General features: G+C 46.2%; 1 protein-coding gene across 1 annotated transcript in view; it reads right to left on the reverse strand.

Moving 5' to 3' along the window:
• PTGS1 (prostaglandin-endoperoxide synthase 1) overlaps window positions 1–26500 on the reverse strand; it is a 79629-nt gene that overhangs the window by 18611 nt on the left and 34518 nt on the right. The window contains exon 6 of the mRNA XM_040322758.1: window positions 13620–13801. Coding sequence (XP_040178692.1) covers window positions 13620–13801 — 182 coding nt within the window. The remainder of the gene's footprint in view (window positions 1–13619; window positions 13802–26500) is intronic.

Consider the following 26500-nt stretch of genomic DNA (forward strand, 5'->3'; position numbering starts at 1 on the left):
ATATATACACACATATACACACACACACATTCACTCTCACACACACACACTCAAATATGATATATATTTTTTCATTATTATTTTATATATATTAATATAATACATAATATATGTATATATTAAATAAAATATATATATATCAATTATGTAAATATATATTTACATAATTGATACATAATATATGTATATATTAAATAAAATATATATATTATATTAATATATATAAAATAATAATGAAAAAAATATATATCATATTTGAGTGTGTGTGTGTGTGAGAGAGTGAATGTATATATATATATAAAATACATAAAATATATATATATATATATTTATTATATATATATACAGGGAGTGCAGAATTATTAGGCAAATGAGTATTTTGACCACATCATCCTCTTTATGCATGTTGTCTTACTTACTCCAAGCTGTATAGGCTCGAAAGCCTACTACCAATTAAGCATATTAGGTGATGTGCATCTCTGTAATGAGAAGGGGTGTGGTCTAATGACATCAACACCCTATATCAGGTGTGCATAATTATTAGGCAACTTCCTTTCCTTTGGCAAAATGGGTCAAAAGAAGGACTTGACAGGCTCAGAAAAGTCAAAAATAGTGAGATATCTTGCAGAGGGATGCAGCACTCTTAAAATTGCAAAGCTTCTGAAGCGTGATCATCGAACAATCAAGCGTTTCATTCAAAATAGTCAACAGGGTCGCAAGAAGCGTGTGGAAAAACCAAGGCGCAAAATAACTGCCCATGAACTGAGAAAAGTCAAGCGTGCAGCTGCCAAGATGCCACTTGCCACCAGTTTGGCCATATTTCAGAGCTGCAACATCACTGAAGTGCCCAAAAGCACAAGGTGTGCAATACTCAGAGACATGGCCAAGGTAAGAAAGGCTGAAAGACGATGACCACTGAACAAGACACACAAGCTGAAACGTCAAGACTGGGCCAAGAAATATCTCAAGACTGATTTTTCTAAGGTTTTATGGACTGATGAAATGAGAGTGAGTCTTGATGGGCCAGATGGATGGGCCCGTGGCTGGATTGGTAAAGGGCAGAGAGCTCCAGTTCGACTCAGACGCCAGCAAGGTGGAGGTGGAGTACTGGTTTGGGCTGGTATCATCAAAGATGAGCTTGTGGGGCCTTTTCGGGTTGAGGATGGAGTCAAGCTCAACTCCCAGTCCTACTGCCAGTTTCTGGAAGACACCTTCTTCAAGCAGTGGTACAGGAAGAAGTCTGCATCCTTCAAGAAAAACATGATTTTCATGCAGGACAATGCTCCAGCACACCCGTCCAAGTACTCCACAGCGTGGCTGGCAAGAAAGGGTATAAAAGAAGAAAAAGTAATGACATGGCCTCCTTGTTCACCTGATCTGAACCCCATTGAGAACCTGTGGTCCATCATCAAATGTGAGATTTACAAGGAGGGAAAACAGTACACCTCTCTGAACAGTGTCTGGGAGGCTGTGGTTGCTGCTGCACGCAATGTTGATGGTGAACAGATCAAAACACTGACAGAATCCATGGATGGCAGGCTTTTGAGTGTCCTTGCAAAGAAAGGTGGCTATATTGGTCACTGATTTGTTTTTGTTTTGTTTTTGAATGTCAGAAATGTATATTTGTGAATGTGGAGATGTTATATTGGTTTCACTGGTAAAAATAAATAATTGAAATGGGTATATATTTATCTTTTTGTTAAGTTGCCTAATAATTATGCACAGTAATAGTCACCTGCACACACAGATATCCCTCTAAAATAGCTAAAACTAAAAACAAACTAAAAACTACTTCCAAAAATATTCAGCTTTGATATTAATGAGTTTTTTGGGTTCATTGAGAACATGGTTGTTGTTCAATAATAAAATTAATCCTCAAAAATACAACTTGCCTAATAATTCTGCACTCCCTGTATATTCATTCTCTCTCACACACACACACACTCAAATATGATATATATTTTTTCATTATTATTTTATATATATTAATATAACATATATATATATATATATATTTTTTTTTTATTTTTTTTTATTTAATATATACATATATTATCAATTATGTAAATATATATATTATCAATTATGTAAATTATATATATATATATATATATATATATATATATATATATATATATATATATATATATATATATATATATATAAAATAATAATGAAAATTATATATATAATACACACACAACAGTATCTCACAAAAGTGATTACATCCCTCACACACACACACACACATACAGTATATATATATATATATATATATATATATATATATTTTTTTTGTCTTAATATAGATCCATGTTTGTCCCAAGCACGTTAGAAATCACTTATCGGTGACGGGGCACTTAAAGGTTTCTAATGATTTATTTATTTTTGTGATTTTTTTTTGTGAAGTGCATCTACTTTCATTGCGGAACATTTCCCCCATTTTTGCTCCAATGTATATTGTTTTTCTCTCTGAAGCACACAGTGTGGACATTAAAGCAAATTTCCATCAACGCAGTGAAAGCCGAGAGGAAATGAATCGGGTTGGAGGTAAATAAAATGTAACAGGAATAAGCTGGACGAGACATTTGGCGACTTAATACTCCTTACAGGAAACGTTTTATTATGTCACTGCATGCGCTCAGTATAAGCACAGCTGGGCTCCCCGCTCTTGTTTTTCCTGAGGCTCCAGATTCTAACTGAGTGAAAATTCTCAATTTCCAAATGAACTTTAAATTAAAAGCCCAGCCAGAAGGTTTTTTTCTTGTTGTTTTTGGATAGAGTGGTGGTGGTGGGGGGGCGACTTCCCTGCGCTCTGCGTTTGGGCGATTATTCTTGTTCTGGGGAGCGGCAGTCACTTAGAAATTAAGCAGAATCTCCCCCAGGACACAGGCAGCAAAAAACAACAACAGAGGCCCAGATTCTCGTATCTGGGCGTAAAACTGCGGCGGCGTAACGTATGTCATTTACGTTACGCCGCCGCAAGTTTTACAGGCAAGTGCTTTATTCACAAAGAACTTGCCTGTAAAGTTGCGGCGGCGTAGTGTAAATCCCCCGGCGCAAGCCCGCCTAATTCAAATGAGCCGGGTAGGGGGCGTGGATCATTTAAATTAGGCGCGTTCCCGCGCCGAACGTACTGCGCATGCGCCGTCCCTAAAATTTCCCGACGTGCATTGCGCTAAATGACGTTTTGCAAGGACGTCATTGGTTTCGACGTGAACGTAAACGGCGTCCAGCCCCATTCACGGACGACTTACGCAAACGACGTAAATTAGTAAATTTCGGCGCGGGAACGACGGCCATACTTAACATTGGTTGCCCCTCATATAGCAGGGGAAACTTTACGCGTCGCCAATCTAACGTAAACGTCGTAACTTCACTGCGTCGACCGCGCTTACGTTCGGGAATTCGCGGATTTCGTTAATTTGCATGCTCGACAGGGAAAACGACGGAGGCGACACCTAGCGGCGGCAAAAAAAAAATTGCATTTAAGATCCGACAGCGTAAGAGCCTTACGCCTGTCGGATCTAATGGTTATCTATGCGTAACTGATTCTAAGAATCAGTCGCATAGATACGACGGCCCAGATTAGGACTTACGACGGCGCACATGGCGCTGCGCCGTCGTAAGCCCTTTCAGAATCTGGGCCAGACTGTCTAACCTTTCCTTACTCTACCCTAAATAAATAAAAAACAACATTTTGGTTTTGGTTAGACTAGAACACTTTGATTTTTTTTTAGCTTTGCATATAGCAGGGGGAAGTAACCACTCCCCCTTCCCTATATACAATTGTGCTCAAAAGTTTGCATACCCTGGCAGAAATTGTGAAATTTTCCTAATCAATTTTGAAAATACGACTGATCATGCCAAAAAAAACTGGGCCAGATTCAGAAACAAATACGTTACGCTGCGGCGGCGTAACGTATCCCATTTACGTTACACCGCCGCAGGTTTACAGCGTAAGTGCCTGATTCACAAAGCACTTACCTGTAAACTTGCGGCGGCGTAGCGTAAATCCGCTCGGCACAAGCCCGCCTAATTCAAATGGGGCCGGCACCATTTAAATTAGGCGCGTTCCCGCGCCGAGCGTACTGCGCATGCTCCGTTAGGAAATTTCGCCGCAAACTGTCAATGCTTTCGACGTGAACGTAACTTACGTACAGCCGTATTCGCGAACGACTTACGTAAACTACGACGCTGTTCGGTCGTTTCCGACGTCCATACATAACATGACTTACCCCTGCTTTATGAGGGGTAACTTTACGCCGGAAAAAGCGTTACGCAAACGACGTAAAAAAATGCGCCAGGCTGACGTACGTTTCTGAATCGGTGTATCTACCTAATTTGCATATTCAACGCGGAAGTCTAGGGAAGCGTCCCTAGCGGTGAGCTTAAATATTGCACCCTAAGATACGACGGCGTAGGAGACTTACGCCGCTCGTATCTAGGCAACATTGAGGCGTATCTGATTCTATTAATCAGACCCCGAGATGCGACGGCCCGCACTCAGAGTTAAGACGGCGTATCTGGAGATACGCCGTCGTAACTGCTTTCTGAATCTGGGCCAATGAGTTTGTTCGCTCTCACATCGATGCCCTAAGCAGGCTGGACACTGAGCCATAAGTAGGTAGAAAAGAACAGTCAAAAGACCTGCGTAACAAGGTCATGTAACTTTACAAAGATAGAAAAGGGTATAAAAAGATATCAAAAGCCTTGAAAATTTGGGGATTTCTTGATACCAAGCCAAGGTCAGGTAGATCAAGAAAGATTAAACTTAAATAAAAGACAGTTTTTTGGCATGATCAGTCATATTTTCAATATTAATGCCAAAATTTTACAATTTCTGCCAGGGTATGCAAACTTTTGAGCTCGACTGTATCCACCTCCCACCCAGGCTAATTCTATATATTTATTTTTATTATTTTTTTGCTTCAAAATTACTTGGAACCCCAAATAAATAAATACATATATATACACACACACATATACACACACATACTTATATATAAATATTTGGGGTTCCAAGTAATTTTGCAGCACTCTCACCATTTTATTCTGTAGGATAACTGCAAAAAAAAAAAAAAAATGAATATATATTCATATATTTCATTTTTTTTTTTTTTTGCAGTGATCCTACAGAATAAAATGGTGAGAGTGCTGCAAAATTACTTGGAACCCCAAATTATATATATATATATATATATATATATATATATATATATATATATATATATATATATGTATTATTTATTTATTTATTTGCAGTGATCCTAGATAATAAAATGGTGGGTCTTGCATTTTTTTTATGTCACACAGTATTTGTGCAGCAATTTTTGGGGATTTTTTTTATTTTAATGTTCTTTATTACAAACACAATATAATACCTATTCTTTTGTTTAGATATAAAAGATGATGTTACGTCTAGTAAATAGATACCGAACATGTCACGCTTTATAATTGCGCACACTTGTGGAACGGCACCGGACTACAGTACCAAAAAATCTCCATAGGTGACGCTTTAAAAGCCTATACAGGTTACCAGTTTAGAGCTACAGAGGAGGTCTGGTGCTAGAATTATTGCTCTTGCTTAAACGTTCGTGGCGATACCGCACGTCTGGTGTGATCACCATTTATATATGCATTATATATGTGTTCATGTAAGCACGGGGAGCTTTAAAAGAAAAAAAAGTTATTATTATTAATTTTATTCAAAAACTTTTTTTTTTTTTACACTGTCTCTTTAATTAACATTTTTTTTAATCAACTTTATTGCTTTCACAAAGAATGAACAACATCCCTTGTGAAAGCATGGGCCGTAACAGGGCACAGGACAGTTCTGAATTTCTGACATGATTAACAAGTATTTTGCTGCACTTACTGAACAGACATACAGTAAGAAAAAAAAAACAAAAAAAAAAACACTTTCAATGGTATATTGTGAAATTTTAGGGGTCTGGATCAGTAGCCACTCGTGTCTTTGTAAAAAACAAACAGTTTTTATTTCTCCAAGGCAAGCAAAACGGCTTATCTTCAGCATTAAACAAACAAAACAGTCCAAAAACTCTGATAGAAACCAAAACCTTGGCTCACCACCAGAATACGGTACACTTGTCTCACAACAGGGTTTAATAATAAAAGACTGCCGACACCGTCCGCTGCTCTACTGACACCAACCTCTGCCCTGCTCTACTGACACCAACCTCTGCCCTGCTCTACTGACACCAACCTCTGCCCTGTTGGGACCATACACAGCCTGACTGACATCAACCTCTGCCCTGCTAAAACTGTCCATCGCCCTACTGACACAAAACTCTGGTAGGAATCAAAACTTTGGCTCACCACCAGCATACACCTGTCTCACAACAGGGTTTAAAAATAAGACTGCTGGACCCGTCCACTGCCCAACTGACATCGACCTCTGCCCTGCTGCCAAAAATCTCTGGTGGAAATCAAAAAACTTTGAGTAAGTGAGAAACTTATATAGCGCAACACATGCGAACTAAATCGCCTCTGGGCGCTTGGCATCCATTCCCTGGGCCCTCAGAAGAGATGGGTATTGATCTTTCTCCTGAAGGCCAGGTGGTTTACCTCCAATCGGATGGTGGTTGGTAGAGCGTTCCATAGTCTGGGTCCTTGGACTGCAAATCTTCGATCTCCTTTGGACTTGTATCTGGCTTTGGGTATCTGGAGTAGATTTTGGTTGGTGGATCGCAGAATGCGATTGGTGTTGTGAGCTTTTAGTTTCTCGCATAGATATTGGGGGGCATTTCCCAGAATACACTTATGTGTCAGACAGAGTGCTTTGAAAGTGATTCTGTCTTTTACGGGCAACCAATGAAGGGATCTCAGTGAAGGTGAGATTGATTCCCATGGTTTTTCCCAGTCACGAGTCGAGCGGCCGTATTTTGAACGACTTGCAGATGAGTGATTTGGTATTTGGGGAGTCCTAGATAGAGGGCATTTGCGTAATCAAGTCTGGAGTTGATAAGTGTCCCCACCACGACTGCTACGTCTTCTTTTGGGATAAAGGGAGTGAGTCTGCGTAGTAGGCGCAGCAGATGGTGCGATCCGCTGACTACTGACCCTATTTGTGCATCCATTGTCATGTAGGTGTCGAAGATGACTCAGAGACTTTTGACTTTGGTGCTAGGGGTGATGGATTGACCCAGAATGGGCGGGGGCGTCCATGTTGTTGCGGGATGAATCTTCCCGATTGGCCTGAAACAGGAGAAGTTCTGTTTTTGAGCCATTGAGTTTAAGGTAACTCTTTGTCTTCCACTTTTCTATCAAAGAAAGGCATTTCTCTAGTCCAAGATGATGACCCTTTTTGTTGCAGATGCGAAAATACAAACTTTGGCTCACCACCAGCATACACTTGTCTCACAAAAGGGGTGTAAAAATAAAAGACTGCTGACACCGTCCACTGCCCTACTGACACCAACCTCTGCCCTGTTGGAGCCGTCCACTGCCCTAATGACACAAAACTCTGGTAGAAACCAACATTTTGGCTCACCACCAGCATACACTTGTCTCACAACACAAGACTTCAAAAATAAGACTGCTGGCACCGTCCACTGCCCAACTGACATCAACCTCTGCCCTGCTGCCAAAATAACTCTGGTAGAAACCAAAACTAATCAACCTCTGCCCTGCTGCCAAAATAACTCTGGTAGAAACCAAAACTAATCAACCTCTGCCCTGCTGAAACTGTCCACTGCTCTAAGGACACAAAACTCTGGTAGAAACCAAAACTTTGGCTCACCACCAGCATACACTTGTCTCACAACAGGGTTTAACCACTTCCAAACCGCTGTACGTCTTTATACGGCCTAACTTTAAAGATGGATATCTCGGTAACGGCAGCAGCAGCTGCTGCCACAACCTAGGTATCCATCTTTAGTGTCAGCGGTTCTGTTAACGATAACAGCGGTCTCTGCGGCGGATTCGCCGCAAGATCGCCGTTATCGGCGGCGGGAGAGGGCCCCCTCCCTCCCGCGCCCTCCGCCGCTTACCGGAGCCGTCGGTAGCGGCGGAGGAGATCGGGTGCGTTCGGCTGCTGACTGGGGACGAGACTGAAGGAAAAATCTCCTTCGCCCGTCCCCATAGCTCTGCTGGGCGGAAGTGACGTCAAAACGTCAGTCCCGCCCAGCCTCTTAAAGAAACATTTTTTTTTTTTTTGTCATTTGAAAACATGACAGTTTCAATTTTTTTTTTTTTTTTTTTTTTTGCATTTAAGCCCAAATATGAGATCTGAGGTCTTTTTGACCCCAGATCTCATATTTAAGAGGACCTGTCATGCTTTTTTCTATTACAAGGGATGTTTACATTCCTTGTAATAGGAATAAAAGTGATAATTTTTTTTTTCCAGTGTAAAAAATAATAAAATAAATAAAAATAAATAATAAAAAAAATAAAAAAAATTTAAAGCGCCCCGTCCCGACGAGCTCGTGCGCAGAAGCGAACGCATAGGCAAGTAGCGCATATGAAAACGGTGTTCAAACGACACAAGTGAGGTATCGCCGCGATCGTTAGAGCGAGAGCAATAATTATAGCCCTAGACCTCCTCTGTAACTCAAAAAATACAACCTATAGAATTTTTTAAATGTCGCCTATCGAGATTTTTAAGGGTAAAAGTTTGACGCCATGCCACGAGCGGGCGCAATTTGTAAGCGTGACATGTTGGGTACCATTTTACTCGGCGTAACATTATCTTTCACAATATATAAAAAAAATTGGGCCAAATTTATTGCTGTCTTATTTTTTAATTCAAAAAAGTGATATTTTTCCCAAAAAAGTGCGCTTGTAGGACCGCTGCGCAAATATGGTGTGACAAAAAGTATTGCAATGACCGCCATTTTATTCTCTAGGGTATTAGAAAAAAATAAATATATAATGTTTGTGGGTTTTAAGTAATTTTCTAGCAAAAAAAATGTTTTAGTCTTGTAAACACCAAATCTGAAAAACACCCAAAGTAGAGAAGTGGTTAAAAATAAAAAAAAAAGACTGCTGGCACCATCCACTGCCCTAATAACACCCACCTCTGCCCTGCTGAAATTGTTTACCGCCCTAATGACACAAAACTCTGGTAGAAACCAAAACCGTCACTCACCGCCAGCATACACTCGGGTTTAAAGTCCGTGGGGTAGATTCAGGTAGCTACGCTATAAGTTACGGCGGCTCAGCGTATCGTATTTACGCTACGCTTCCGCAACTTACAAGAGCAAGTGCAGTATTCACAAAGCACTTGCTCCGTAAGTCGCGGCGGCCTAGCGCAAATGGGGCCGGCGTAAGCGCGCGTAATTCAAATGGGGAAGGTGGGGCGTGTTTCATGGTAATATGACCTGACGTGATTTACGAACGTCCGTGTACATATCCCAGTGTGCATTACTTCCAAGTACGGCGTAACGACGTATTGGTTTCGACGTGAACGTAAATTACGCCCAGCCCTATTCGCGAACGACTTACGCAAAAGCCGTAAATAATTCAAATTTCGAAGCGGGAACGACGTCCATACTTAACATTGGCTGCGCCTCCTAATAGCAGGAGCAGCCTTACGACGAAAAAGCCTTAACGCAAACGACGTAAAAAACGAACGCTGGGCGCACGTACGTTTGTGAATCGGCGTATCTAGGAAATTAGCATATTCTACGCCGACAACAATGGAAGCGCCCCTAGCGGCCAAAGTTACATTGCACACAATTCTACGCCGCCGCAGTCAAGTTACGTCGGTGGAGGAAGCCTATTTTTTAAGCGTAACTGCCTTTGTGAATCGGCGCAACGCTACGCGGGCGCGTAATTCAAATTACGGCGGCGTATCTGGAGATACGCCGCCGCAAAAAGTATGTGAATCTACCCCCTTGCCTGCTCCAGAGGACCAGAAGTGGGCAGAATAGCCCAGCAGCTCCCTCACTACTGTGTCCTGTTCCATGCAACGCTTCATGGACCCCTGCTGATCGCTTCCTGCCCCTTTCACACCTCTCTCGCTGGCAGGTTAACCCTTTCAGGTCCAAGGTACCCCTTCGTTAGGACTGGTGGCTCTTTCCCACTCAAGATCTCTCCAAGCCTATGGATTCTGGACCCCATATCAGAACTTATTAATCCAGGGAAAACTGTAAATACGTTTTCCATGTTTACTGGCTTACCCCTCACCCTGCAGGGGTGAGAATCCCAGAGTAGTCTCTTAAAGGGACCACAACCCAAACAATGGTGACACAGATCAACTACTAGGACCAATCCCTGACATACAGTATATATATAGCAGACCAAAAGGGCAAATAAAAGCAGATCATTCTTAGGCCTTGTACACACGATATGTTAAACAGAGGACAGCGGTCTGATGGACCGTTTTCATCGGTCAAAACCGATCGTGTGTGGGCCCCATAGGTTATTTAACCATCGGTTAAAAAAAAGCCAACTTGCTTTAAATTTTAACCTATGGATTCCTAACCGATGGAAAAAAAACAATCGTTAAAAATCCACGCATGCTCAGAATCAAGTCGACGCATTCTTGGAAGCATTGAACTTAGTTTTTTTTCAGCACGTCGTTGTGTTTTACGTCACCGCGTTCTGACACGATAGTTTTTTTAGTGACTGACCAGTCAGTCAGCTTCATCGGTTAACCAACGACAATAGTCCATCGGTCCGTTCTCATCAGATGGACTGATCGTGTGTACGAGGCTTTAGGGTTTACATGCACTTCAATGGCCTTTCTTGCAGCCTAGGGGCACCAGTTGTCATGGTCACTGCTACCCCATAGATCAGTGTTTCTCAACCAAAGGAGAAACGAAGATTTGCAGTCCAAGGACCTCGACTGTGGAATGCATTACCAACTAACATCCGAACGGAAATTGATTACCAGGTCTTCAGAAAAAACTCAAGACCCACCAATTCTGAAGGATAGATAGAAGGAAAATGGATGCCAAGCGCCTTGAGGCGATTCAGTTCGCATTTGTAGCGCTATACAAGTTATTCACTCACTCATTTAGGGTTCCATGGAACCCTCCTCCAGAGGTTGCTAGGGGTTGCTTGGGCAATGAGCAAGTTCTGCCCTTTAGATAGCTAAAAAGACCAATGGCATCGGCGGGAACCCATCTGTAAGGGGGTAATTCTTCCCACTGACCATCACACTAAAGTATCATGAGTTGTAGATATAGGCCCGTATTCACATACATCGGCGCATATTTATGCCACCGTAGCGTATCTCATGTATGCTACGCCGACCTAGCACAGAGAGGCAAGCACTGGATTCACAAAGCCAGTGCTATCAAATCTGCGCTGGGTTTCCTAGGCGCAAGTCGTCGTAAGTGGAAGTGGGCATGAGCCATGAAAATGAGGCGTGACCCCATGCAAATGATGGGCCGAGCGCCATAGAGATACGGATAACGAACGGCGCATGCGCCATCCCGTGGACGCATCCCACTGCGCATGCTCAGAATCACGTCGGAACTACTCCCTAAGATACGACGGATCACTGCCTACGACGTGAACGTAACCTACGCCCAGCCCTATTCACGTACAACGTAAACGACATAAGATACGACGGCTTGTGTTCCCTGGTCCATACCTTTGCATGGGTTGCGCCTCCTATATGGGGAATAACTTTACGCCGGATGTACGACTTACGCAAACCGCGTATATTATGCGCCGGGCGCAAGTACGTTCGTGAATCGACGTATCTCCCTCATTTCCATATTTGAATAGGAAAACAATGGGAGCGCCACTTGCGTCCAGCGTAAATATGCGCCCACGATACGCCGGCGTAGGAAAGTTACGTCGGTCGGATGAAGCCTATTTTTAGGTGTATCTCGGTTTGTGGGCACGGCGCATAGATACGACGGAGCATATTTGCACTTACGTGGCGTATCTCGAGATACGCCGGCGTAAGTGCTTTGTGAATCCGGGCCATAGTCATTTTTAGCAGGGGCTCCCTAAGACCGGAATGTTAGGTCAAGGGTTCCTCCATGTTGAAAAGTTTGAGAAATGCTGCCATAGATGTTACACTCATAATATGAACAATATCAAAGTGCAGGTAAGGGCTCTTTCACACGTCCGTTCAGTTTTTCAGATCAGTTTTTTTTTCATCAGTTGATCCGTTTTTCCATCAGTTTTTCGTCAGTTTTTCGTCAGTTTTTCATCAGTTTTTCCATCCGTTTTTCCATCCGTTTTTTCATCCGTTTTTTTCGTTTTTTTCATCCGTTTTTTTCATCCGTTTTTTTTTTTTTTTTTTTGGGCTTTTTACATAGAAAAACGGATGTTAGCGGAACGGATGATAAACGGATCATCCGTTAACGTCCGTTTTTCGTCCGTTCCGTTTTTTAGACGGAAGAAAAATAGGGTTTTCTTCCGTCCAAAAAAACGGAACTGAACGCAGACGGATGCTAACGGACGTTAGCGGATGCTCATCCGCTAACGGACGCTAGCCCATAGGGAAGCATTGCGGTCCGTTAACGGACGTCCAAAAAACGGACGAACGGAACGGACGTGTGAAAGAGCCCTAAAGGGTTGACAGGCACCTATAGGTAGATTCACGTAGATGGGCCTAACTTTAGGGCGGCCTAGCCTAGCCTTTTTAGGCTACACCGCCGTAAATTAGTTAGGCTAGTAGTGATTCACAAACCACTTACCTGCTAATCTACGGCGGTGTAGCCTCAAACGAGCGGGCGTAAGGGTGCCTAATTCAAATTGCTTGGAGGGGGGCGTGTTGTATGGAAAAGAGGCTTGACCTCACCTTTTTTTTAAACGTTTTTTGACACTGCGCATGCGCCGAGCGACTACATTTCCCAGTGCGCATTGCGGCTAAGTACGCCGTACGGGCCTATTGATTTCGACGTGTACGTAAACGACGTAAATCCCGATTCGCGGACGACTTGCGCATACGACGTAAACAATTCGAACCTCGCGGCGGGAACGGCGGCCATACTTAACATTGTTATTCCACCTCATAGATGGAATAACTTTAGGCGGCCTATCCCTTACGGAAACGACGCAATGCAAGGTGTATGCCTGGCGTTCGTTCGTGAATCGGCGTATCCCCTCATTTACATAATCTACGCCGGCCGCAATGGAAGCGCCATCTAGCGGCCAACAGAAACATTGCAAGCTAAGATAGAACAGCGCAAGCCGGCCTATCTTAGCTTTGTTTAAGCGTATCTCTGTTTGAACATACGCTTAAACAAACGCCGGCATAGATTCAGAGTTAGGTCGGCTTATCTACTGATAAGCCAGCCTAACTCTTTGTGAATCTACCTACTAATGTCCATAGGTTACCCCAAGCATATCCTGGAGACACTATAGAAATGAAAGCATGTTCCGAATGGCTTAGAAACTTTATAGCACCAATTAGATGGTATCTTAGCAGTCAGCCCAGGTTAAGTTAATTAACTGCATGCCTTTCAAGTTTCAACTTTACCTGGCAGCCACTTAGGCACACCCATCAGTGAAGGATCACTCCCCACCAGACCTTAAAGAAGGCACTACCAGGGAGGTCTGCTCGCTAAGCCATGTCAAGGCTCTTATCTGAAGATTAATTGCTCCAACCAAAAAAAAAAAACGTTTTTGCATCCCATCCCCCCCCCACGGAGGTCTTAAGTGGAACGTAGAGAAAGAAAAATGCAACTTACCCCATGACCAAATCCTTTAATGAACCCTCGCCCCATCCTTCCATACGTCTTAAAGAACTGGTGGGTAAAATGTTGGGCGAAGAAGGCAAACATGAGGTTCGTGCGCTGCGGGTCGGGGATGAACTGGCGCCTTTTTAAAAAGGTCTCCACCAGTAAAGTGGCGTTGGGCAGTTCCAGCTTTCCTATAAAAAAGAAGAATAGAGCATGATAAGTTGATTGCAATGAGATTTGTTTTAGCATCCAGCTAGCGTGCGTGAACGTAGAAAACCAGAATCGCGCGTTCTACGTTCCTGTGCGGTTCCTGCGCATTTCCCTGCAGCCCTTTCTTCTGATTGGGCTGTAAATCGCACCGGAACGCACAAAAAAGTAGTGCAGGCACGACCTTTGAAAAACGCCACGCACCAAATTGCAGGGTACCATGTGATCTGGTGCCCGCGAATGCTTTGCGTTTGGGGTGCCGTTAATGTATTGGCACCTGCGGCAGATCACAAAGGCAGTATATTTTGAACGCAGTTCGGGAAAAGAGCGTTTCATGTGCATTTCCAGCACCGCGTTCAAAACGCCAATCGTACAAGACTTTACCCACCTTTTGCTTCGATGTACCTGGAATATACCTAGCGGATTTGAAAAGTTCAGTTGAGCTTTAACAATAATATAAGGCACTGGCGTAGCATCAGAGGTCACAATGTTGACCCTGCCCCATGCTCCAGGGGGGCCCATGCGAACACACCTGGACAGGAGGGGCGGCATATACAGGAACCGATCCTCTCCATTTTGCTCCTCATTCAAAGTTTCAATTTCCCTCTTTTTTCTACATTTTGCTCCTTTAGCCGAAGGAACCAGACTTCTCCTCCACTCCCTCCCACCGGAATTCAGCGGCTGCAGGAGGAAAATGGAGAGGATTGGCCCCTGTATGCCGCCCCCACAACCCTTCCTTGTCCAGGCTACTCTTATTTTCACTACCTGAGCCCCCTTGTGTGCTCTCCTGGTCCCCCCCCCCCCCCCCCCCCGCACCACTGCCATCTTTTCCCCTTTATTCTCCCGCCGGCTGCTGCTGGGGGATTTCCAGGATGGAGAGCAGGGGGGAGGTGCCAGAAAATTTGTTATTAAACAGCCCCTTCCTTTTCTGAATACAGCGAGTGATCAGTACCAAACGCTCCTGTGCCTGTCCATAACGGAAGCCTAGTAAACTGTGTTTGCCATGCTTCGGTTTGTAAATGAACGGGAAGCTCTTTACAGAGCTATTCTTGTCCATTTATTCTGTGTAGCTGAGGCTGCGTCCTCAATCGCCTTTTTCTGTCTCAGACTTGAGATATCAGTGGTCTGTTTAGACCCCTAATATTTCACCAAAGCCCCCCAACAGGTCTGCTAAAAGTAATTGTAACACATAATAAACAATAAAATTGTAAAAAAAATTAAATAATAAAATAAAATAATAACAATAAACTGCTGACAGTATCAGTAGATACGCCGACCTAACTCGGAATCTGCGCCGTCCTAAGTTTAAGTGTATTCTCAAACTGAGATACACTTAAACCTATCTAAGATACGACGGATTAGGGTGCAATATTTAGGCTGGCCGCTAGGTGGCGCTTCCGTTGAGTTTGGCGTAGAATATGTAAATGCATAGATACGCCGATTCACGATTCACGAACGTACGTGCGCCCGTCGCAGTAAAGATACGCCGTTTACAGAAGGCATTTTCAGGCGTAAAGTTATTCCATCAAATAGCTGGACTAGTAATGTTAAAGTATGGCCGTCGTTCCCGCATCGAAATTTGAAAATTTTACGTCGTTTGCGCAAGTCGTCCGTGAATAGGGCTGGACGTAATTTACGTCCACGTCAAAACCAATACGTCCTTGCGGCGTACTTTGCTGCAATGCACACTGGGATATGTACACGGACGGCGCTTGCGCCAGTGTCATCTTAACCACTTGCCGTCGCCGCACCGTCATAATACGTCCACAAGGTGGCTCTCCTAGGCGAGATCACGTATTATGACGTCCTGCCTTTTAGCCGCCACTAGGGGCGCACGCGCGCCGCCGGAGGCGCGCGCCCCCCGCTCGCCCCCGACTCCCGTGCGTGTGCCCGGCGGGCGCGATCGCCGCCGGGCACACGCGATCGCTCGGTACAGAGCGGGGAACGGGAGCTGTGTGTGTAAACACACAGCTCTCGTTCCTGTCAGCAGGGGAAATGCTGATCTTCTGTTCATACAATGTATGAACAGAAGATCAGTGTTTCCCCTAGTGAGGGCCCCCCCCCCCCCCCCCACAGTAAGAACACACCCAGGCATACTTAACCCCTTCCCCGCCCCCTAGTGTTAACCCCTTCACTGCCAGTGGCATTTTTATAGTAATCTAATGCATTTTTATAGCACTGATCGCTATAAAAATGCCAATGGTCCCAAAAATGTGTCAAAAGTGTCCGAAGTGTCCGCCATAATGTCGCAATACCGAAAAAAAAAATCGCTGATCGCCGCCATTACTAGTAAAAAAAATATTAATAAAAATGCCATAAAAATACCCCCTATTTTGTAAACGCTATAACTTTTGCGCAAACCAATCAATAAACGCTTATTGCGATTTTTTTTTACGAAAAATATGTAGAAGAATACGTATCGGCCTAAACTGAGGAAAAAAAATGTTTTTTTATATATTTTTGGGGGATATTTATTACAGCAAAAAGTAAAAAATATTAATTTTTTTCAAAATTGTCGTTCTATTTTTGTTTATAGCGCAAAAAATAAAAAACGCAGAGGTGATCAAATACCACCAAAAGAAAGCTCTATTTGTGGGAAAAAAAGGACGCCAATTTTGTTTGGGAGCCACGTCGCACGACCGCGCAATTGTCTGTTAAAGCGACGCAGTCCCGAATCGCAAAAAGTACTCTGGTCTTTGGGCAGCAATATGGTCCGGGGGGTAAGTGGTTAAGAGCATTATAGGCCCCCGGGCAATACAGTGCACTGGGGCCCTGTCTACACAATCACGCACGAGAATTTACTGACAAAAATCATAAAATTTACTGGCAGAACCACATTTTTTACTGCCGCTGCAAAAAAAGTACCTAAAATTACAGTTTTCAGTGCCGAGCAATGCAAATGTCAGTATTTAAACTATAAACATATACAGTAGCTAGTGCTATTAGCAATGTGTTTAAGTTATACAAAGTAAAAAAAAAAAAAAAAAAGTCTTCATTGACATGAAGGTCAGGTTACTATAACCCAGCCAGCACAGAGTTTCCTCTTACATCAGAGTCTGCAGGATTCCCCCTTACAGTAAAAGGGAACTTTTATGTAATGGGGAATGCTGCAGATCATGATCTAAGGCGGGGACTCTGATGTGGAGGGGGGGCTCTGGTGACCAGAGACCACCTTATATCAGAGTCCACTGCTTTCTCTTTCCCACTTACATCAGGGTCCGCAGACTGAGTTCCCCCTTGCATTGTAAGGCGGAATCCTGCAGACTCTGATGTAAAGGGGAACTCTGATGTGGGGGGCACTCTGGTGACCAGAGACCACCTTCCGTAGAGTAAATACAGTAAGGTAAGGGGGGTCACTAATATAGGAGGGGGAACCTTTATATCAGTGCCCCCTTACATTTTTGCATTCACTCCCCCCTTACATCAGCAACCCCCTGCACTCGTGGAGGACCGGATCTTCTCTGTGATTTCCGCAAACTGGGCATGGGCAGTTCTAACCCGTCACTCTCCACAATTTTTTTACTGGGGTTGCTGGGCAGCCGGTGGGGCCCCCCAGGCAAGCGGGGCCCCCGGGCAACTTCTCAGCGTGCCCAATGGAAAAGATGGCCCTGGCTTGCGCCGTTCGTAAAAAACGTCAATCACGTCAGGTCACCCGCCATTAACATAAAACATGTAAAACATTAGGCGCGCTTACGCCGGCCACATTTACGCTACGCCGCCGTAAGTTAGGAGGCAAGTACTTTGTGAATACAGCACTTGCCTATCTAACTTAAGGCGGCGTAGCGTAAATACGATACGCTATGCCGCCTTAAAGATGCAGCGGTCTTTCTGAATTTACCTAATTGTAAGGATTGAATATATACTGTAACAACGTAACAGTTTCTACATCCTTTCTATGCACAGTACATAAAAGTTTCTTGGAAATAGAATCCACCTTCTCGCTGCGTACCCCTATGGGATTCATTGCAGGATATGGAGTCATCTGTTCAGTATATATACATTGCTCCCCCACCTTACAGCCTCGGTGGGGAATGTACTACACAAGTATCTGCAGATTCCTGGGTCAGCGTAAAATCAACAAAGACTGAGATAAAACATAATCCACGGTGCGGTTTTATGCCGACTCTCAATAACGCCATCGCATTTTTCCTTAATTAGGTCATGCTCCATCGGCCAGGAAACGGTCTCCACGTTTGCAGGAGAGAATTAATTGCCCCAAAAAAGTGAGAAATATGTATGAGCACCAGCTGGTGTCATCGCCGGAATCCGCCTGGATATACAGAACGTTTTTTTTATTACTCATCCTATCGCTCTGTGAGTGATGAATGAAGAAACCTAGAAAATATCAACCGGGGATGATTCAACCCTACGGTCGAAGAAGTCATGTCTTTAGAAAAATAAGTACATTTTTTTTAAAGCCCAATTGATATCTCATATTTTCAACTTGTTATGCATTCCGACTTACAGTGGCTTGAAAAATAATTCATACCCCCTTGAAATTTTCCACATTTTCAACCAAAAAACGTAAATGTATTTTATTGGGATTTTATGTGATAGACCAACACAAAGTGTCACATAATTGTGAAGTGGAAGGAAAAAAAATTTTTAATTTTTTTTTTTACAAATAAATATGTGAAAAGTGTGGGGGAGGGACATTTGTACGGCGCCCCCCGGAGTAAATACTTTGTAGAACCCCCTTTCTCTACAAGTCTTTTTGAGGATGTCTCTACCAGCTTTGCACATCCAGAGAGGGACATTTCTGCCCATTCTTCTTCTTTGTAAAATATCTCAAGTTCTGTCAGATTGGATGGAGAGCGTCTGTGATCAGCAATTTTCAAGTCTTGCCACAGATTCTCAATGGGATTTAGGTCTGGACTGTGACTGGGCCATTCTAACACATGAATAGGCTTTGATGTAAACCATCCCATTGTAGCTCTGGCTGTATGTTTAGGGTCGTTGTCCTGCTGGAAGGCGAACCTCCCCCCCGGTCTCAAGTCTTTTTCCGACTAACAGGTTTTCTTCTAAGATTTCCCTGTATTTGTCTCCATCCATCTTCCCATCAACTCTGACCAGCTTCCCTGTCCCTGCTGAAGAAAAGCATCCCCACCACATGATGCTGCCACCACCATGTTTCACGGTGGGGATGGTGTGTACAGGGTGATGTACAGTGTTAGTTTTCCCGCCACACATAGGGCCGGATTCAGAAAGAAGATACGACGTTGTATCTCCTGATACGTCGTCATATCTCTGAGTCCGGCCGGTCGCATCTATGAGCCCGATTCATAGAATCAGGTTACGCATAGATATGCCCAAGATCCGACAGGTGTAAGTGACTTACACTGTCGGATCTTAGGCTGCAATTCCAGGCCGGCCGCTAGGTGGCACTTCCGTGTCTTTGAATATGCAAATAAGCATATACGCCGATTCAGAAACGAACGACCGCCCGGCGCTTTTTTTTTACGTCGTTTGCGTTTGGCTTTTTCCAGCGGAAAGTTACCCCTGCTATAGGAGGGGTAAGTGCGGCGTATCCTATGTTAAGTATGGCCGTCGTTCCCGCGCCGAGTTTTGAATTTTTTACGTCGTTTGCGTAAGTCGTTCGCGAATACGGCCGGACGCAATTTACGTTAACGTCGAAACCAATGACGTCCTTGCGACGTCATTTGGAGCAATGCACGCTGGGAAAATGTGCGGACGGCGCATGCGCTGTTCGATCGGCGCAGGGACGTGCCTGATTTAAATTGTAGACCCCTCCTAGCCGCCATAGACACCCCCCAAAGCACTTCCCCCATGGCATAACGTAAATCAGATAGGTTACGCGGATCTAAAGATCCGCTGACCTATCTGAATCCGGCCCACAGTGTTTTGCTTTTAGCCCAAAAAGTTCAGTTTTGGTCTCATGTGACCAGAACACCTTCTTCCACATGTTTGCTGTGTCCCCTCCCCCACATGGCTTCTCACAAACTGCAAACAGGACTTCTTATGTCTTTCTTTCTCCAATGTGTTTCTTCTTGTCACTCTTCCATAAAGGGCAGATTTGTGGAGGGACCACTAATAGTTGTCCTGTGGACAGATTCTCCCCCCTGAGCTGTGGATCTCTGCAGCTCCTCCAGAGTTACCATGGGTTTCTTGGCTGCTTCTCTGATGAATGCTCTCCTTGCCCGGCCCGGTCAGTTTAGGTGGACGGCCATATCTTGGAAGGTTTGCAGTCGTGCCATACTCTTTCCATTTTGCAATGCTGGATTGTACAGAAGCTCTGAGATGTTCAAAGCTTGGGAGATTTTTTTCTAACCCAACCCTGCTTTATACTTCTCCACAACTTCATCCCTGACCTGTCTGTTTTAAAAACCATTTATCCTTTTCCTTCCACTTCACAATTATGTGCCACTTTGTGTTGGTCTATCACATAAAATCCCAATAAAATACATTACAAGTCCACGTGGACAATCGAGAAAAATTGATCAGAGTTTGCCAAAACATACCTGAGGAAGCCAAAATCCTTTTGGGAGAATGTGCCGTGGACAGATGAAATAAAATTACAGCTTTTTGATAAAGCCCATCATTCTACTGATTTCAGAAAAAGAAAAGAGGCCTTTAACCACTTGCCGCTTGTAGGACATCCATGGACATCCTCGGGTTTCAGTGGTTATACCGGGATGATGCTTGCACCTAAAGGCATCGACCCAGTATTGAATTTTTCAGCCAACGATTCTCTTTAAAGGCAGAAGTGATCCAACTGGCTATATAGCCACTCGATCACTTCTGCGGGTGGCAAACCCCCTCTTGTCGTCACCTTTCTTAGGTTTTCCAGTCCCATCAAAGAGCCCGGGAGCGATGCGGTCAACGGCGATGGCTACCCTTAACAGAGAGAGAGGATCTCTCTCCCTCTGCGATACCGGAAAGCGGGGTCACTTCCAGTTCTGCCTTTTTGTTTACCTGACCACCAGACTGATTGGATGCATGGGAGGCCAGAGGAGAGATTTGGGGGTCTAATAGACCCCAGATCTCTCCATAAAGAAGACCTGTCATGGCCCATGCTATCACAAGGAATGTCATGGGTCTTACAGCAGGAAAAACACCCAAAGCACATGTCAAAAAATGTAACGGCACTGATGAACGGAGTGAACCACAACTGCGGATGCAAGGACTTCAATGCGCTTCCTTATGTGATGACTCCGGGCGTCACTCCACACAAACAGGAGTTTGGGGGATCTCTACATCATCTTCCTGTCTCGTAAAGAAAGGCTTTGAGTTACTAAGGCTGGGCGCATTACAACATGCGACCAGAGCTTAGCGTTTAAAATTATAGTATGTACTAAAAGATTGCAATGCACAAACGTACGCTAGTGATTATGAGTATTACATAGTGTCGTGCATTAGGCGACTAAGGGAGAAGGTATGAAATACGTCAACCCTTAGCATAGAAAGTTTTAGGCGAAAATTGTTCCGCAACTTTAGGGCAGTGGTCTCCAAACTGCGGCCCGGGGGCCAGATGTGGCCCTTTGCTTGCTTTTATCAGGCCCTTGGGGCATTTCATCCACTAATACCAACATTAATCCCCCCCCCACCACTGAGACCATTGAGGGGGCACAATTCCTCACAATTACACCAACAATGGGGCACAATTCCTCTTAATGACACCCGCAATTGGGCAAAAGGACACCAATGATGGGGTGCAATTCCTAACATTGACACCAACGATGGGGCACAACTACTCCCACTGATGTTGGGCCATTTTCTACTCCCAATGGCCACAGTCCGGCCCCCCTAATGTCTTAGAGACAGTAAACTGGCCCCCTGTTTGGAAAGTTTGGAGACCCCTGCTTTAGGGCATAGGCCCATATACAAGTAGCACTTATGTCAGCACGTAGTAAATATGCGTTGTAGCAATTTATAGCTTAGGTACTTTGAGAGTACACGTGGTAACTTGGAGTTGTTGTGACAACTATTAGAAGTGTATGAGAGGCAATATAGCTCCGGTAATTCTAGTTGCATCTATGAGATGAATATTGCACGCATAATAGTAATTGCATGTGAGAGGCAATAAAGCTCAGGTAATAGCAGTTGCATATATGTCAGGTCACCTGTGGTCAGGTGACAAGTGCACCCCGTGGGGGTCAGGGATGCACCACAGGGTAGTAAACCCTATAGCCGACTGCTGCAATCAGAGAGGAAGCGAACTCAAGATCGCCCAGGGCGCGGAGTCTAAGACCCAGCTTTGTGTTCACCAGAGCCTCTAGTGGTGAGGATGGCCTTCACCACAGCTGGATCCAGGTCGCGACCCCTGGGATCCCCTAGGTCACGCTCCGCAGAGAGAGAGGGGAAGCAGCAAGCAGGACAAACGGTAGGCAAAAGGTCAAGGGCACAGGCAAACAGGAGTAGTCAGGGATGAGCCAAAAATGGTACAAAGGAAGGTAATCGTAGCACACTGCAGACAGGAACTTGAGAAAACACTGTTGAACAGCACTGCAGGCCTGTAGTGCAATAGTTAATATAGACTTCCTGGGATGGCCTGGGGGGGGGGGGGGCATACAGGAAGGAGAGGAAATAAGAAGGTAACCAGAACAGAGTCAGGCCTCTAATGGACAGATGGGAACAGGTAAGCTGCCAGACTATTGCATATCCATGACACTATAGGATGTGAATATTGTTGCACAAGTAAAACTGAGGGTAGGTGACCCTTTAAGGTACTCCTTTGCAAACAATCCTTAGCACAGCAATATATCCCAATAAGTATGATGTTATCCACAAGGAATATTTAGTAACACAATTGTAATAGATGGAACACTAGCAGTAGATCTTCTTATAGGACTACAAGTGATACAATGGCTACTTATCCGTTTGTAGACTTCAATGTAGAGGATAGGGATTCTGTGGTGTAGGGTATCCAGCAAAGGCCTCAAGGTTGTAGTAGGCGCAATAGCACTAAAGTAGTAGTTGTTGCCTGGAGCGGTGTTGCAGCATAGGGAGCGATGGCAGCCTGGAAGCAGTGAGTCTGTTGCTAGCTGACCATAACGATGCCTCTATAGTAGCGTGGCCGGAACGGCTGACAATAATAGAACAAGGTATGTGTCTCCTTTGAATGCCTTTATAGGCAGGAGACCAGGTGCAGTGCATCGCACTGAATTCAAACCAAGCGCCGTGTGCGGCGCACTTCCGCGTTCCAAGCTGGAACGCACACCACGGCGCCGGGCGAGTTCCAGCATGGAACGCATTACGGCGCTTAAAGCCCTGGTACAACAGGGAACAGGGGCGCGACGGTGCCTGTTACAAAAAAGCTCCCAGAAATTGTTTAAGACAAAGCGCTGGAGAGTACCGAGCAGGCCAGCAACGAGTCCAGATCTAAATCCCATAGAGCACCCGTGGAGAGATCTCAAAACAGCAGTTGGGAAAAGGAACCCTTCCAGAGACTTGGAGCAGCTGGCGAAAGAAGAGTGGTCCAAAATTCCAGTAGAGAGGTGTAAGAAACTCATTGATGGTCACACAAAGCCATTTATTTCAGTAATTTGTTTCCAAGGGGTGTGCTACCACAAATTAAAGGTGTAAATTAGGGTTGTCCCGATACTAGTATCGGTATCGGGACCGATTCCGAGTATTTGCGGGGAGTACTCGTACTCCCGCAAATACCCCCAATACCAAAATAGAATACTGCTGCCGCCGCCGACGCATCCCGCCGCTGCGCCGCATCCCCGCTTGGTTAATACGGGCGGGGAACATTACAGCATTCATTTGAATAGCTGTAGTCTTTCCCGCCGCGCCGCGTATAGACACTCCCCCTTGCTCAGGTGAACTGTCCAATCCCGAGCAAGGGGGAGTGTCTATACGCAGCGCAGCGTGAAATACTACAGCTATTCAAAGCTGTAATGTTCCCCGCGCGTATTAACCAAGCGGGGATGCTGCGCGGCAGCATGTAAGGTAAGGGGGACATGGCTGCTTTTTTGGGGGGGGGACATGGCTGGATATGGGGAGGACATGGCTGGATATGGGGGAGGACATGGCTGGATATGGGGGAGGACATGGCTGGATATGGGGGAGGACATGGCTGGATATGGGGGAGGACATGGCTGGATATGGGGGAGGACATGGCTGGATATGGGGGAGGACATGGCTGGATATGGGGGAGACATGGCTGGATATGGGGGAGACATGGCTGGATATGGGGGAGACATGGCTGGATATGGGGGGACATGGCTGGATATAACACCTGCCATGCCATCAAACGCAGCCACTGTGGCCATCAATTGTCGCCACTGTGCCAGGCCATCAAAAGCAGCCACTGTGCCCATCAAAAGCAGCCACTGTGCCCATCAAAAGCAGCCACTGTGCCCATCAAAAGCAGCCACTGTGCCCATCAAACTCAGCCACTGTGCCATCAAACTCAGCCACTGTGCCATCAAACTCAGCCACTGTGCCCAAATTGTCGTCACTGTGCCATGCCATCAAACGCAGCCACTGTGCCATCAATTGTCGCCACTGTGCCATGCCATCAAACGCAGCCACTGTGCCATCAATTGTCGCCACTCTGCCATGCCATTGTTGCCACTGTGCCATGCCAAACGCCGCCAGTTTGCCCCTAAAATGCCGCCAGATTGGTTGGAGCAACAGGATGAGGAGGGGTTTGTGGTAGATAGTTAAGGTATAGCTGGGGTCTCCTGGACAGCAGAGAAGGGACCGGAGACAAGCAGGCAGTTTCCCACCCGCCCTCCCTGTGTCTTGTTTGGTTTGCTTTATCTCTTTGCAGGTGCAATATGAGCAAAGGACGTCATGGTAGCTGATCGTGTGGCGGTGGTTGGTCTTTTGACGGTGGAAGAAAATACGGTTGCGATGGAAGTGTGGGGGGCTCAGGCCCGGACTGGCCATCGGGCAAACCGGGCATTCGCCCGGTGGGCCGCGGCCACCGAGAGGCCGCCAGGCTGCAAGTCGCGGGGCACAAGTCTCTTTAAACCCGCGCCGCTCATCAAGCCTCTCCGCGGCCTCCCGGTTGGACGTAAACACAGGGGGGAGGAGCTAGATGAGAAGCCTTCGGCCTCTTCACGGCCGGGGGGCGTGACTGCGAGGGAGAGGAGCCAGAGCAGACATCTGTTGCTCCTTACACCGGCCCGGATATAGCAGAAAACGTGAGTGCAGCCCCCCCCCTCCTGTAACCTGGATAGGAGGAGCAGTGGGGGCGGCTGCATATAAAAAATCTTTTTCTCCATCTCCCTTCTGCTGTATTGGAATGCCTGAGGCTGCGGGAGGTAGAGGAGAAGCAGGCATTCAATATTGCAGAAGGGAGATTGAGAAAATGATTTTTTATATGCAGCCGCCCCCACTGCTCCTTCTACACCTCTCATACTCTTTGCCTGTGATCTCCCCAGTGCTCTCTGCCACCCCCCTCAGTGCTCTCTGCCACCCCTCCCAGTGCTCTCTGCCACCCCCTCCCAGTGCTCTCTGCCACCCCCTCCCAGTGCTTTCTGCCAACCCCTCCCAGTGCTCTCTGCCACCCCCCCAGGGCTCTCCACCACCCCCCAGCGCTCTCTGCCACCCCCCAGAGCTCTCTGCCACCCCCCAGTGCTCTCCACCTCCCCCCAGAGCTCTCTGCCACCCCCCAGTGCTCTCCACCTCCCCCCAGAGCTCTCTGCCACCCCCCCTGTGCTCTCTGCCACCCCCCGGTGCTCTCTGCCACCCCCCGGTGCTCTCTGCCACCCCCCCAGTGCCCTCTGCCACCCCCCCCAGTGCCCTCTGCCACCCCCCCAGTGCTCTCTGCTACCCCCCAGTGCTCTCCGCCACCTCCCAGTACTCTCCGACACCCTCCAGTGCTCTCTGACACCCCCCAGTGCCCTCTGACACCCCCCAAGTGCTCTCTGACACCCCCCCAAGTGCTCTCTGCCACCCCCTCCAGTGCTCTCTGCCACCCCCTCCAGTGCTCTCTGCCACCCCCTCCAGTGCTCTTTACCACCCCCTAGTGCTCTCAACCTCCCCTCAGGGTTCTCTGTCACCCCCCAGTGCTCTCCACCTCCCTTCATGCTCTCTGCCACCCCTCAGTGCTCTCAACCTCCAACCAGGGCTCTCCTCCACCCCCGCAGTGCTCTCCTCCACCCCCGCAGTGCTCTACTCCACCCCTGCAGTGCTCTCTGCCAATCCCCGCAGTGCTCTCTGCCAATCCCCGCAGTGCTCTCTGCCACCCCCAGTGCTCTCTGCCACCACCCCAGTGCTCTCTGCCACCACCCCAGTGCTCTCTGCCACCACCCCAGTGCTCTCAACCTTCCCACCAGTGCTCTCCACCTCCCTTAGTGCTCTCCACCTCCCTTAGTGCTCTCCACCTCCCCCAGTGCTCTCTGCCACGCCACCCCCCCAGTGCTCTCAACCTTCCCCCCAGTGCTCTCTGCCACGTCACCCCCCCCCCAGTGCTCTCTGCCACCCCCCAGTGCTCTCCATCTCTCCCCATGGTCTCTGCCACCCCCCAGTGCTCTCCAACACCCTCCCTGTGCTTTCCACCTCTCTGCATGCTCTCTACCTCCCCCATGTTCTCTGCCGGAGGTGTCGGTTAGCATGTCATGGGCTGCTTAATCCAAAATGCCCGGGCCTATTTTTTGTCCCAGTCCGGGCCTGGGGGGGGCTCATCGGTGGTATGTGCCCCTCTGGTGTATTCCAGTTACTAAGGTTAGCTGGAATATGGTAATGGTTGCACTGCGGGTGTGGGTTGT

Source organism: Rana temporaria, chromosome 9, assembly GCF_905171775.1.
Source record: "Rana temporaria chromosome 9, aRanTem1.1, whole genome shotgun sequence".
NCBI classification, from domain to species: Eukaryota; Metazoa; Chordata; class Amphibia; order Anura; family Ranidae; genus Rana; species Rana temporaria.